This window comes from Nothobranchius furzeri, chromosome 8 (assembly GCF_043380555.1).
Source record: "Nothobranchius furzeri strain GRZ-AD chromosome 8, NfurGRZ-RIMD1, whole genome shotgun sequence".
Lineage (NCBI taxonomy): Eukaryota > Metazoa > Chordata > Actinopteri > Cyprinodontiformes > Nothobranchiidae > Nothobranchius > Nothobranchius furzeri.
In genome coordinates, this window is record NC_091748.1 from 61,267,782 (window position 1) to 61,282,507 (window position 14,726).

The 14,726-nt window shown below is 38.5% G+C and overlaps 1 protein-coding gene across 4 annotated transcripts in view; it reads left to right on the top strand.

The window, feature by feature from the left end:
* Positions 1 to 5,542: 5,542 nt before the first annotated feature.
* The window catches only part of opa1 (OPA1 mitochondrial dynamin like GTPase), a 43,443-nt gene continuing 34,259 nt past the window's right edge, over positions 5,543 to 14,726 (top strand). For 2 of the 4 annotated variants that reach the window (XM_015970675.3, XM_015970677.3), the window contains exons 1-5: positions 5,543 to 5,741; positions 6,661 to 6,982; positions 7,091 to 7,187; positions 12,473 to 12,580; positions 13,645 to 13,698. In XM_015970675.3, coding sequence (XP_015826161.1) covers positions 5,713 to 5,741; positions 6,661 to 6,982; positions 7,091 to 7,187; positions 12,473 to 12,580; positions 13,645 to 13,698 — 610 coding nt within the window. In that variant the 5' untranslated portion in view covers positions 5,543 to 5,712. The remainder of the gene's footprint in view (positions 5,742 to 6,660; positions 6,983 to 7,090; positions 7,188 to 12,472; positions 12,581 to 13,644; positions 13,699 to 14,726) is intronic. The other 2 variants (XM_015970676.3, XM_015970678.3) reach the window with 1 other exon arrangement.

Sequence of the window (14,726 nt, forward strand, 5' to 3'; positions counted from 1 at the left end):
ACCTCTGTTCTGATGCTCTCAGGTTTCATTTGTTTACTCTATTTCATTTAAAAAGACCTTTACCGTGAAGATAAGTGTTCTTTAATGCTGCGTCTGTTCGTCAAAGCAGAGCATTAAACACAAACCCTTCATGTCTGTCTAGAAGTGCGAGTAAGGAAAAGCCAAGTTCATAAACACTTCAGAGCTACGCTCAGCCAGAAATGTATCCAATCTAGTTATTAATCATTTCATTAACCATGTCAGTACTTCACTTTAGATTTAGACAAAGTTGCTTAAGGAAAAAGAAACAAAGCACCGAAATGCAACTTCAAATACTAGCCAAGATAGAGGGTTTGCTGTTTGACTGGTCAGACTGAAATCTGTGCAAAGATTGATTTGTGATAGAATGATCTGGAAGGGTTTATGAGAACAGAGGAAAGTAGGGCACATCCAACATGATCCACTCTTTCTGAGCTGCGTTCACACAAAGCCTGGCTGAAGCACAGCAGGCCCTGGCTGCTACTGTGTAGTAGTCGTAACACAGACTTTAGTTTAGGCACCTGGTGAGTCCAGGTTAAAGATGGATGAGAGGTAGGTTACTCCTCTGAAACCAGCATACGGCCAGTTGGTGATTGAATTCAATGTTCATTTAAACATTTACCACTCAAAAGATGTGTATTCATACTTGAAGATTTACACAAAACAACTGTTTTTGTTGTCTTTCTGCTAACATTGTTCAGAAGAGAAGCCATGAAACCCCGTTAACGGGCGCTGCCAAGTTGTATTTTTGTTGTCAGAGTCGGCACACTGCACGTGGGATTAGAGGTTAAGCATCAAATAACTAATATCTAAGCTGTTTTTGGTGAGGTGGGGGGTAATTTGGATAAACGGTAGCAAGGTACAGACATGAAAATCCCTCACGCAGATACATCCTTTTAAAAAATAAATTTAAGTACCTCTATCTGCTCTTGACTCAAAGAAAAGCCCAAGTCTAAATAGTCCAAAGTTGATGCTAAAGCCATTTTAAATGAACCGCTGCCAACTAACTCGCACCGACAACCCGCCCACCAAACAGAGCGCCATGATTGGACCAGCACTAGACTTCCCGGGGCTGCGGAGGATCCAATGGAGCGTAACTAGACAGACTTGCAGAAGCAAAATCATTTTGTCTGTCTAGATTTCTATCCTAAGATAATTTACATCAGATAAAGAGACAAAGTGTGTTTTTATTTTCTATTGTTTTAATAAGTTCCATTAATTTTCAGGAGTCTTGAGCTCCGGTCCTCGTGGGCCACTATCCATCATGTCTTAGTTGTTTCCCTGCTCCAACACCAGATTTTAACCAGCAGGTGATTAACAGGTTGAACAGATGACTCAACCATTGAAACAAGTATGAGAGTAGGGAAACAACAACCAACATGCTGAACCAGAGTTTGAGGAGGTTGTAATTAAAACCTATTTGTCAGCCGACCCCTAGGGGCACTTGATTTGTTTCAGCTGCAACTTCTGTGTCATACTCCTCTAGCTCTAATGTGTGTTACACATGATTCATTCAAACCAGAAAGGCAAATTGGAGGAAGTGCTCTATTTTAAAAAGCACAATTTTATCACAAGATGATTCACTTTTTTTTTCTAATGTACAAAGGATTTAACACGAATGAAATAGCGTTTTTTCTATTTTCTGCTAACTATTGTGTCCTTTATCACAAATATGGACTAAATTGTGAGGTGGACACGGCTATTAACTTGGGGTTAAGACTTGAATTGGAGTACTGAACTAAATAGGCCTTGTTGTTCAGGAGTATATAAAATATTTGACCTATTGACATGCAGTCATGCCAAAGTATTGGAGGGCAATTGAGGGTTTTAATAAAAGTATGTCTCTGAAACAAGTGAATGGCTCTACATTCAAGCTTGTGTCATAACACGTGTTAATATTGTCTCGTCATACTGTTCTGATAAATGCAAGTTTCTGATGTTCTGATCAGGATCTGGTTTTTCTTCTGGTTTATTTATCAAACAACCCACTTTTCAGCTCCCAGAAATGCCGTCCTCTCGTTGAGCCTTGCAGCTGTCCGCGTCGCTACAAAACACTAGTGTGTGCACTCCTGTCAGCATCAAAGACTTGCATGAATTCAGCTGCTTATGAAAGCCTGATGATTGAAGCTAGGCGTTTTGCATCTAATGTGGCTTTAGTGTAGAAAATAAAAGAAAAAATGTCAGCCTGTGTATTGTAGAAAATGATTCCCCCAGACGGCATGTATCTTGCTGATGATCATAAACCGTTACCCACATGCATGCGACTTTACGAATGAAACCTTCATAAATCCTCAAACTCTTTTCAGATCATCTCTGTGAATCAGTTCCTGCTTAAACATTTTTTTTTAAAAAAAGCTAAATTTCTTCCTGTGGAAGATTGGTTTGAAATAAAAAAGTAAATTAAAGCAACGATTTGGGCGTCTCACCTGCGTTCAGCTCTTTCCAGGATATTTGACAGATTGATGCTAATTGTATAGCTGAATTAATCTATTTTGCATATCTTCTCATAGTTAAGGGCTATAGTTTATGTTCTGTGCTTTGTATCATTTAAGATGAGCTGTTAATCTTAAATTTGACTGATTTTCATGGACACGGTTTTATTTTGACAACCTATCCATTTTGAAATGTTGCATAGATGTGATAAAAGCTGGTGCATACTGATGACAAGCAGTGTGTTTTCGATTAAATTTATACTGTCTGAGTTGCCCCAAAATAGTTCAAAAATGTCGTGTTTTTCTGTTGTGTTTTAAGAGCGAGTGCTTAGCAGAAAATGAAACACAATACTGTAATCACGGTTTTTCATCGCATTGGACCTGACTGTAAACAAGTAAAGTTAGATTTTTAGCTCTGTGTCAAGAAAACGAGAACCGAAATGAAAACTAGGTGTAATAATATTTCAGGTTAGCTGATCTGTATATATGGGATGTACATTTCTATTGTCTTCTAAGGAGTACAGATTTAAGTATCAAAAATGTTTGTATCTTGATTTATGAAAGGGCCGGTGTGTGTTCTACTTTTTGTTGGTACTATGTTGCAATCAGTTGTCTTTTTGATTTGTGTGTGTTGGATTTATGTGCTTTCACTTTTATTGTGGCGTTGAGGTTTTAACTGGGCATGAATCCTGGGCATTCGCTTCAGTTTGCATCCAGTTGTTGCAAAGATCTGAAGAGGTAAATGGTGTAGCCAAATCCTGTTAAATGTGGATGAAACTACATTTTGAACACTCAAAGGTGGCAGAAGATGCTCACGCAGGTTTAGAAAGTTGAACTCTAGTTAGTGTCGTAGACTTTTGCCTCCTTTTATCAAAGCTTTATTATTCTGACACAAGAAGGGAATTCTGGCACATTTTAAGTTTGACCATTCAGTTTGCACCTTGTGTCAAAATGAAAAAGTAACTGGCAAACAGGATGTGTGTCGCTGTTTAATTACAGCAGGTCTTTCAGTAATTATCGTAAAGCTGCTACCAAGTTTGCTGCCTTCACCTTTCATATCTGGGAAGGAAAATGTTTAAAGTTTAAATGCTGATGCAGCGTTCCTTGTTTTCCTGCTAATGCAACAAAGTTTAGTGAAAGCAGCAAATTGAGTGATAACTTTATATATTTTTATTCGAGGTACAACCAGCTGTTCACTTTAAATCATGTTCTCAATCGATGGAATTCAGATTAGTGAATGACTCGTGTCCATGTCGTTTCCTCAGGGAAATGTCTGTAAAGAAAATATAGTTGAGCTGAAATCCAAATCAAATGGAAATTTTAATGTTAAAACTTTTTTTTCTTGTTGAATTGTATCCAATCTGCAAGTTTACAATTCTCAAGTGTATTTTCAGCTCCCACACTTCCCTGTTCAGATCACCAGACATGCTTTTTTAAAATTTTGGCTAAAATGTTCATCGTTTAGAATATTTTTTTGTACTTAATTATTTATTAGAGATTTATTCTTGATTTATTTCTTTTCAATAAATGTTTTAAAGGTGCCTGCTGCGTGTTTGTTTTTATTTGAATGTAAATGTGAGATTTGTACTAAATATACAGTACAGGTCAAAAGTTTGGACACACCTCATTCAATGTGTTTTCTTTATTTTCATGACCATTTATTTACAAAGGGGCCACCAAGTGCTAAACACCTCTGGGAACTCCTTCAAGACTGTTGGAAAACCATTTCAGGCGACTACCTCTTGAAGCTCATCAAGAGTGTGCAAAGCAGTAGTCCGAGCAAACGGTGGCATTTTAGAAACAAACAAACAAATAAATAAAGAATATAAAACTTGTTTTCAGTAATTTCCCATTTTTTTCGGTTAAGTACATAACTCTACATGTGTTCGTTCATAGTTGTGATGCCTTCAGTGAGATTCTCCCAATGGTCATGGTCATGAACAAATAAAAACAACACATTGAATGAGGTGTGTCCAAAGTTTTGGCCTGTACTGTATATTTGCTTAATATTTAATTGTTACTATCTGGTAATTTAAACAGTAGTAAATATGAATTCTGGGAGCTTATCACACTTTGCTATTTTCAGTCTCAGCAGAGAATTTCTGGGTACTCTGATTTCCTGTCAAAGGCCAAAACCAGATATCCATAACCCATTTCAAGCCATTGTTCACTTGGGTCAAATATTATTCAAATCTGCCATGACACTATTAAATTACTTTACATGAATAAAAATGGCAGCTACATGAGTCAAAATGCTTTTTTCAGGCTGAGAGAAAACAACAACCCCATCAATGCGGTCAAAAGAAATTTGACTTAAAAGATTTATGACTTAATGACAATTTGTAGCCAGGATTTAAAATGTATGAAGGACCCAGCATCAGTGGGTTCCGAAGCAGGAAAGTGGCATTATCAAGAAGGTAAAAATCCATATAAGAGTATTTTTTGAACAATTTCATTATAGATGTGCACAACTTTACTTTCTAAATACTTTCTCAAATAGAAAACAAATATAGATTAAAAATAAAACCAATAATTTCAGTTAATTACCTGCAGCTGTGCAAATATTTGCAGAAGCATTTTATATGGATCTGGGGTTTTGCTAGTCATTTGGTTCTGCATTGAACTTCACCCTGAACACTGCCTCTATTCAAATGTCCTTGATCGTTTGCGTTATCTGTTTTGTGCATTTAAATATTCGAGAAATTCAGCTAAAGCCACTCTGTCTACTTCCTGTGCTGTACTAGACTGCATAAGGAACTTTCACTTATATTTAACCTTTCCTTTAAAAAAATTATAAATAAAAATGAGAAAAATATATAGCAGAGAAGTATCTAATTTTAATACAAACTCATTTTATAGTATTTTCGTTTGTACAATATTTAAAGCCTATTACTAAAATATGTTTTACTAAGTTAACTTTTGTTAGACTATTGGAATTACCAGCTATATGAATGGCACACATTGTCTCTTCAAGGGAGATCCAGAGATGCAACAAACTTTTTTTTTTTTTTTTTTTTTTTTTTTTTTGCAAAGGTTAAACAAAAACAACTTAAATCTGGAACTGAATGACTGGAGCTTTTTCCTCCGGTGCTGGTTTGGATGTAGTACCGTTCACCGGAAGTGGACTGTCATTCTGCCTGTGCCCTTGTTAGCTAGCTTCAGTAGCAGGCAAATAGATGTGTACAGTTAGGAAATATGATTTAAACTGTGACTGAAGAGAGAATCTGTTAGAGATCGACTTTCAGTCGCTGTTAATAGCATCATGTGGCGTGTCGGGAGCAAAGCTGCCTGGTAAGTTCCTTTTTATATTACTGGGAACCGCAAGCTAATGCTAGCTGTAAGGTGGGTTCTTGTGACAGTTGAGCAGCACACCAAGTTTTCTGTAGATATTGTTTACCTCTGGTCTAGTTTAGAAGATGCAGGCTTTATAACATACAATTAAGTGCATTTTATTTAATTTCATACTGTCTTAAATATCGAACTGCCGATGTCTCCGTGGTTCTGATGGAATGAAAATTACTTAACAAGCTAACTCACTCGAAGGATTGGTTGTAAATGTTTATTTTTCTGAATCTGGGTGTCGGTACAGAAGTCCGATGTTTTCACATCAAAGTACATCATATGGAATATGACTTCTAAATAATTAGCATGTAGATATCGGTGATTAGGTAGTGTGCTGACATGCAGTAATTTATATATTTACCACCGATTTGGTCTTCACATGCGTGATGCTACTTGTTCTATAAAAGTAACTGATAATTCTCTTCTTATAACCCTTAATGAACTATTTATAACCTGTTAATTAGAAAGTTTGCTGTGGTTATAGGGTGGTGCTATATGTAGTCATGGAGGCAGCTAAAGGCTATAAGTCATTTTGCCACAACGGATGAAAAGGTGTAGGGGTTTACCAAAATGTGAATAAATTCAAATGTAAAATGTGTTTCTCAACTTTGAGAGATTTTCTAACATGGTGAAAGAGTTTAAAACGTTTTATATCTGCCCTTTTATATTGGCCTAAAAAATAACATTACTACTAAAAGGGTCAGAATCTAATTTGACAGGAAATAATTGGTAGAAAAAGGCTGCCAAACTATTGATCCACATCTTTAAAAGATTTTCAGAAAGACTGACTCTCCAGAAGCAAAGTGTGATTGTGAAATATTTACTTAAGTGTTTCCCTTTCTTGTTTCCCTTTCTTCTTTTATTCCAGCGAGGCCTGCAGGAACCTGGTCTCAACCAATATGGGGGTGAGATTCCGGATCCCACTGCAGAAGCTTCATCCTTTGTCTCGTGCCATCCACCATCGCTACTCGGGAAACTCTAACCCTCACCGGCCTCCTCACCGTACAGCAGCCCGATATTTTACCTCCATGTCTCGGTTGCCCATGCGACCTTTAAAACCTTCAAGGTCAGGTGGTCATAACTACCAACAGCAGCGTAACTTTTGGGTGGCTCGCCTCGCTGCTCGGCTGCTGAAGCTCCGATACATTCTACTGGGTACAGCAGTAGGTGGAGGCTACACGGCTAAAAAGGTATGTGTAGCACAATTCCCTCTCTTCTAAAGAATTTCTTTAGATATTGATGCACAAAAATGCTTATTAAAAAGGACAAATGACCAAATCATCTAATCTAATCCTCAGACGTATGAAGAGTGGAGAGACATGCTACCTGATTTTAGTGAATACAACTGGGTCATCCCTGATTTTGTCTGGGAGCTGAGTGAACAAATAGATCTTGGTAAGAGTATTTTTACTTTTTATCATCAATCTGTCATCTTTCAAATAATTGACAATTCTCTTTTGAGTAATGTTAAAATACAGCATGATTATTTAAACTACTGGTATATATACTATTTAAACTACTAAAGATGTCTGACATTGGTCAACATTAGGGGTGTTATTAGCAAGAATCGCAATACAATACATATCGCAATGATGGGAATAATGGCGTTACTAATGAAAGTTAGTTTGTTCATTATCAAGTAACCTAATTAATTACTGTCTTCTTTGTCATAACGCTGTTTCCGTTACTGATGAGAAAATGCGTGCATAACTATAATTCAGCAGCGCGGTGTGTTGAAGCTGTCATCAGCTGATCGGGAGCTAAAGGAGCAGATATTTACATCTAGGCACTTCACAGCCAGTGAGCACTGAGGAAGACGTGATCAGTAGTAACGGCTGCAGACCCGCAGATTTGCTGCTGCAGGCGTGAGTCTGCTCTGCATTCTGTGGGTTTGCAGCTGTACCCTTCTTGGTGGGACTTTCCTAAGGTCCGCTCACCTGTTCACTGCTAAGACGTCAGTTCATGAATTCCTCGTCATGATCTTCTGTCTTCCTAAATCATCTAACTGTAACCTGCTCCTGATCATTTCTTTAGTCCCTCTGTAATGCTGACTGTATCAGCCTTAGATGCCATTGAGCTCAGGCGGTATTAGAACTGTCTTTACCACCCAGCTTCAACTCTTCTATGTTTGGTTCCGACCCAAGTTGGTAAATTGAAGTCCTCAATCAGATTTGGGCCTTTTTAGTGTCAGTTTTAAGAATTTTAAATTATCGATATGCTGTTAGAGATTATGAGTAATGCTAAAAATGCACAATTATGTGAAACTGGAAAAATTAGAATACTGTGCAAAATAACATTTATTTCAGTACTTTAACTACGCTAGACCATTTAAAGCTTCTTTCCGGAGTATTTCTCTTGTCTAATGGCACCATCTAGTGGCTGACAAGACTATCACACAAAAACGCCGTTCCTTTGGTTTTTTAAGATCGCGACTTCACGTTTCTGTTTATAAATGTGCTTCTGTAGCTGACAAACACAGCTAAAACACGTTGTTTTACGAGTATTATTCTCATGTCATGCTGTGTTCTCATATATTTATATTTTAGAGACTTTTTTGTCCATGTAAATTTCATCAACTCTGCATCAGCCGAGGTATTCTTTAAATCTGAAGCGTCTAAGCGGTAGTCTAACTCTATTGGTTAGTTCTGGTTGGCGCTCAGTTTCCTATTTCACGGAGCTCTGCGGGGCAGGGGGCGTGCTTAGCAAAAAATAAATAAAAAGACGTATTGCTTATATTATATTACAGTACATGATAAGATAATCACTTTTACGGATTTCTGACGAATCATACATAATTTCTGAAAGAGGAAAACTCCGGAAAGCAGCTTTAAAGGCTCAGGAACCCTTTACAGGTTTCCCTATTTGCAGTTATAATTTACAGTTGATTGGGGTCTTATTTCATGTCACACAGTGACATTTTCAAAGTTTAGATTAGTGTGATGTTTCCTGTTTGTAGTGCCCATTTATTTTAATTTTTCAGTTTCTAAAAATTTAGACATACACATTTTGTTCAAGTCTTTTGAGCCATTTATATTTTAGTATTGTAGTAATTTACAGTAAATTAAGTTTTTCTTGCATTCTTTTATGAAAAAATTAATGATAGTTATTTTTCTTGATAATTAGTTACTTTTTTAATCTTGTAACTCAGTAAGTAACTGAGTTACTGAGTAATTTGTAACTATAACTAATTACTTTTTTAAAGTAACGTTCCTGTGCTGACACTTCCTGTTGTCAGCCAGCTGGGTGAGGGCGGAGGCGGCTTCTGACGCGCTTCTATTCATAAATCAAACCTCCTTTTGTCTGTGCGTTAGTCTTGTTTATTTTATTTTACAAGCATTAGCTGGCGTTTTACATGATGCGGTTCCAAGGATAGTAGTGCGCCCAGTGGATCATCACAAAAAGGAAGTATATTGTGCCATGGTGTCGCGAGCGGTAAAAACCGTATGCTCATCCCGCCACCCATGCGTAATCATCTCACCCGAAACACCTGAGGACCCACTTAAATCACATGTGACGCACCCAACACCACCACCACCACAGAGGAAAGCCCAACCCACAAAATAAACGGCTCCTACATCTCCGGCCCCTAATTGTGATGGAATACACAATTACAAAAACTTATGGAGCTTCTTGAAGTAGAAAGATTTTTGATATGGGTCTTTCTAGAACCCCAGCCTTAGTCTTCAGTTCAACTGTTCGTACAAAGCCAGCGTTGTCTGGGTACGTTTTGGTAACTCTTCCCATAGTCCACAATCCCCGAGGAGTGTAACGATCCATGATGATGACAATGTCTCCAACAGAAAGCTTCGTCGAGGCTTGATCCATTTTTGTCTCTCCTGCATCATCGGTAAGTACTCTTTGGTCCACCTACTCCAGAAGAGGTCAGCCAGATACTGAACTTGTCTCCAGCGTCGTTTGATGTAAAGATCATTTTCAGTGAAACTCCCAGGGGTCAGGAGAGGTTTTCCTTTTAGCAACAGGATATGATTTGGTGTTAGAGCTTCCAAATCATTAATATCCTCGGATGCCTTGGTGATGGGTCGATCATTAAGAACTTTGTTTTTTTTTTTGTTTGACTTCTTTTTTCAGGAGGTCCACAGTCCTCCCGACTGTTTATCAGATCAAATTTCTCTGTAGATCTTTTCTTTTTCATCTTTTTCCTGCGACACTCCTCCGTTCCCTCATCTGTCTGAGTCGTCGCACTGACACAAACTGATGGAGACTTTGGCGTCTGGCTCTTCCCGCCGTACTTGGCCATGAACTCCGCCTCCTGCTGCTCCAGTCTGGCTAACTTGGCGCTCATGGTGAGCCCGTGCCTTGCTCCTTTGTGAGCGGTGCGTCCTCCACAGACCTTCATCAGGGCAGAGTCAGAAAGTTTTGTGGTGGTGGACAGGTCCAGGTTCTGGTCGTCCTCATCAGAGCTGCTGTCGTCTGAGCTGGACGGTTTTGGTTCTGGTTGCTCCTGACCCGACAGCAGCGTGGCAGACTTCACAAAGCTTCCATAAAGTTTGGCTCTCTCCAACAAGGCCTTCCGTGGTTTTTTATTGGAGATCGTTCCATCCTCTTCATCCGCTGTCTTCTTCACCTTTGTTCCGTTCTGATCGCTCTCCACCTGCAGGCTGGCGGATGCCTTGTTAAAGACGTGATCCCACCAGTGGAAACTGAACTGCTCCCCTTCTTTATGACCAACGCCTCCTTTGTCACATTTCACTTTGACTTTGATTGCCTCTGATATGCCGTTCTCATTCACCTCTGTGAGAAATCTGGTGTACTCTTCTTGGAATCTTGGCTCTTTGTCAAACCTCCGTTTAAGGCTCTTCAACCGTTGTTCAGCAACAGATTTGTTTGGCATGGTGATGGTATCATCCTTAAAGGGTAAGTCCATACAAAAATGGCCATCTTGCTGGCATGTAGATCTTTCTAAAATAGCCATAAACTTCAAGTCCTCTTGTGACATTTCCAGCCTTTCCTCCAGTCTCTTTTCATTAAAATCCTGGTTATACTGAGAGATCAGCAGTTCTTCCAACTTGACAATGGATATCCTGTTTGCGTAAATGGCTGAACAACCTTTCACATTTCCCCTTAAGGGACCATTAATGACCCACCCCAATAAAGTCTTTATGGCATAGGGTCCATCCTCTTGGCTGTTTATAATCTCCCAGGGTTCCATAAGCTTTGCTGCATTAGCCCCAATTAGCAGTCCCACCTCCACATCCAAACTTGGGATTTTAATATCTTTCAGATAATCCCATCTTTTAATGTCCTCTTGAGAAGGAATATGATTTGTAGAGATAGGTATTGCTTCTTGTGAAAAGGTTTCTGGAAGATCCATGAACTTGTCACTATTTAACTCAGCCACTTCCAGATCGGAGAGTACTTGGGTTTCCACAACCTTTTCCTGTCCCATGGTACGCAAAAGAATGTTAGTTTTAACACTCTGCGCGTTCAGTTTTTCCATTACACCATTTGTACAGAATGTTGCAGTACTTCCAGGGTCCAAGAGAGCATATGTTTTTATCACTTTATTATGTCCTTTGGATTTCAGCTGTACTGGTACAACAGAAAGCAAACATCCATAATCTCCGGCCCCAGTGTATCCACAGGTTTCTTGATGTTCAACTTGATTATGACTTTTGTCAAAATGAAGAAAAGTTGGATGCTTGAAACCACATTCCTCGCAAGTCAAGCGATTTCTACAATCTTTGCTCACATGTCCAACTTTAAGGCATCCAAAACAGATTCCCCTTTGCTTTAAGAATCCAATCTTTTCCTTTCTAGGAACATCCTTAAACTTTGGGCATGTCATTAATGGATGTGGGCCTTTACAATATCAACGATTCTTGATCGACGTTCCTTGAGACATCTCTGGTTGCTTGAAGGGTTTATGTACTGTGGATCTTGAAGGGAAAGTTTGATTAGACGTTTCAGCAGATGTAACAAAGCTGGCACGCTTGGTCACGTATCTTGATGATAAGATAATCACTTTTACGGATTTCTGACGAATCATACATAATTTCTGAAAGAGGAAAACTCCGGAAAGCAGCTTTAAAGGCTCAGGAACCCTTTACAGGTTTCCCTATTTGCAGTTATAATTTACAGTTGATTGGGGTCTTATTTCATGTCACACAGTGACATTTTCAAAGTTTAGATTAGTGTGATGTTTCCTGTTTGTAGTGCCCATTTATTTTAATTTTTCAGTTTCTAAAAATTTAGACATACACATTTTGTTCAAGTCTTTTGAGCCATTTATATTTTAGTATTGTAGTAATTTACAGTAAATTAAGTTTTTCTTGCATTCTTTTATGAAAAAATTAATGATAGTTATTTTTCTTGATAATTAGTTACTTTTTTAATCTTGTAACTCAGTAAGTAACTGAGTTACTGAGTAATTTGTAACTATAACTAATTACTTTTTTAAAGTAACGTTCCCAACACTGATCACAATACAGAAGAAATTATACGATATATTGTGATACTACAAGCCAGACGATATTTGCAGTTTTTAAGACTGAATGTAATTGTAAAACTCAGGCCAGACGCTCCCAACAAGCATCCAGTGTGTGTTTGAATTCCCTCTGTTTTTAAACACACACACAATCACCAAAACACATACACACCATGCTGTTAGTGTGAAGACTGTATTAGTCTTCTATATTTGACCTGTTGTGTTTTATTCACAGATAAACTGGCCAAAGCTCTACCAGAGATGGAAGAAATTGCCAAACTCCTCCCTGACTTCGAGAAAATAGGAGAGAACTTCACTTTCCTTAAAAGCCTCCTCTCATCTAGTGAGTAAATAAAAAGACTTGCTGTGCTTGAAGAATAAAAGTCACATCTGAGTGAAGATTGCAATAATGTCACTAAAGGAAACCCAGCTTTGTTTTCGCCTTCGTCCTGTTAGCTTTTCTAGTGTCACTGTCAGATTTATCTCCACTGGTGACACTGGATACATGAGAATATGGTGCAAAAGTCCATTTATGTCAGTAATTCATCTTGGACTGAGAGACCATCTAAGGCTCAGGAACCCTCTGCAGGTGTTTTGGGTTCATTAAGATTTTGAACGTGGGGTTTCCATAAATGATAAATGACCCACACTTGTATAGCGCCTCTCAGAGTAAGGACTCCAAAGCGCTTTACACTACAGTGTATCATTCATCCGTTCACACAGACGAACACTGATGGCGATGAGCTACGATGTAGCTACAGCTGCCCTGGGGCGCACTGATAGAGGTGAAGCTTTAAGCCATAATCATCACAATTATAACAAATAAAGGCTTGAAATATCTGGCTCTGCATGGAATTAATCTGTCTCCTAGATTAGTTTAACCTTTTGATTTACTGACATAAATTAACTTTAGCACCTCATTCAAAATTTTCCAGTTTCACCTGTAAATGAGTCAGAATGTCACTAGGTTCATTCTTACATCACGTTTCTTTCAAATTCATCATCTTATGTTTTCAGAAATGCAAAAACACATTTTTCTGTCAGATTTTTTTATGCGGGTTTCCTTTTGATCGGCCACCTTCGTGTTTCTTCTGGACTTTCTGAGTCAGAGAGGAGCTGCTGGCAGCAAATTTTAAAAAACAAGGCTGAAAATTCAAGAAAGGATTTAACTGTTTATGTGTTGATTAGTGATCCCAAATGAAAACTTACTGGATGTTTTTACCAGTTACTCATTAAGTGACTTCAGTTAAAGCTCCAGTCCGGTGTTGCCACAGCTATTATTTAATGCTCATCATGTGACCACATTCCTGGTTTGTACTCCATCCCTCTGCCTGTGTCTTTCATAATTTTGATCACATTTTCTTGGTTTCTCCTCCGCCCTCCTGTCCTCCCCCACGTTCTCCACAGGTGTGAGTTTGGGTAGTGAAGTCAAAGGAGCCTCTGGTCTGCATCTGTTGTTAGGTGTGTAAAACCCGTGTTTGTTGTAGACTCCCCCCTCTCTCTCTGTCTCTCTCTGTTGTCTTGACCGCATTGATGGGGTTGTTGTGATTTGGCTGTAAACATTAACGCATCTTTATAGGATAAATGTTGGCTATAACTTTAAAAAAGAACAACAGCAGTTTTGTGCATTGTTATTTTCTCGGTTACATCCTAAATAAAGCGGGCTAAACGTTTTAGCTTTAGCGTATTGATGCAGACATTTTGTCTTATTTTTATTGATTCAGCTGCTAAAATCCTTTTTACTTCAGTTATTAAAAGCATCAAGTTTGAAATCATTCGCTTTGAGTTCAGAGCTTAGTTTTAAATCTTTACAGCTCCTGACGGAGTATTAAACTGTGTTTTTGAGAGAAACACTAATCTATTATGATCCACTTCTGTTTTTCCTCTTCCTCTCGCTGACATCTTTGACTGTCACTTTGTCATATTTGTATGTTTTGCCTCCTTTGACTTCCACCCTTCCTCCCACCTGGCGTGTGTGGGGTCTCCTCTAGTCACACCCGTGCTGGTAACCTTTAGGGGAATCTTTTTCTGCTTCTGGTTATTAACACTCAAATATTTGGAGGTTTTGGACAAACCTGAGTTAACCTCAGTCAGATTTTTATCAGGTTTATGTCGGCTTGATGCCAGACGAGGACCACACCTCTGCAGGGTCATAAAAACAACAAATGATCCTCAATCTGTAGTTTTCACCGTTAATCTCTGGAAATATCCATCGAAATGTTGTTGGAAAAAAAATTAAAGGAGTTGTTGAAAAAAATTGGCTGCTTCTTCGTAACATATAACCATAAAAATCTGGTCTAAAATAAATGGGACCGGGTCTAAGTCTCTGGGCAACGCCATATAAGACGTCATGTTTCTTCTACGGGAGCCCGTGAGGAAAAAATGCTTTACTGATTCATAATAAACAGTTACAATTCTTTAACCATTCATAAACATTGTTGTTTTACACATTCACCTCTTCACTCGTTGCCAGTGATGAAAGGGAGTCT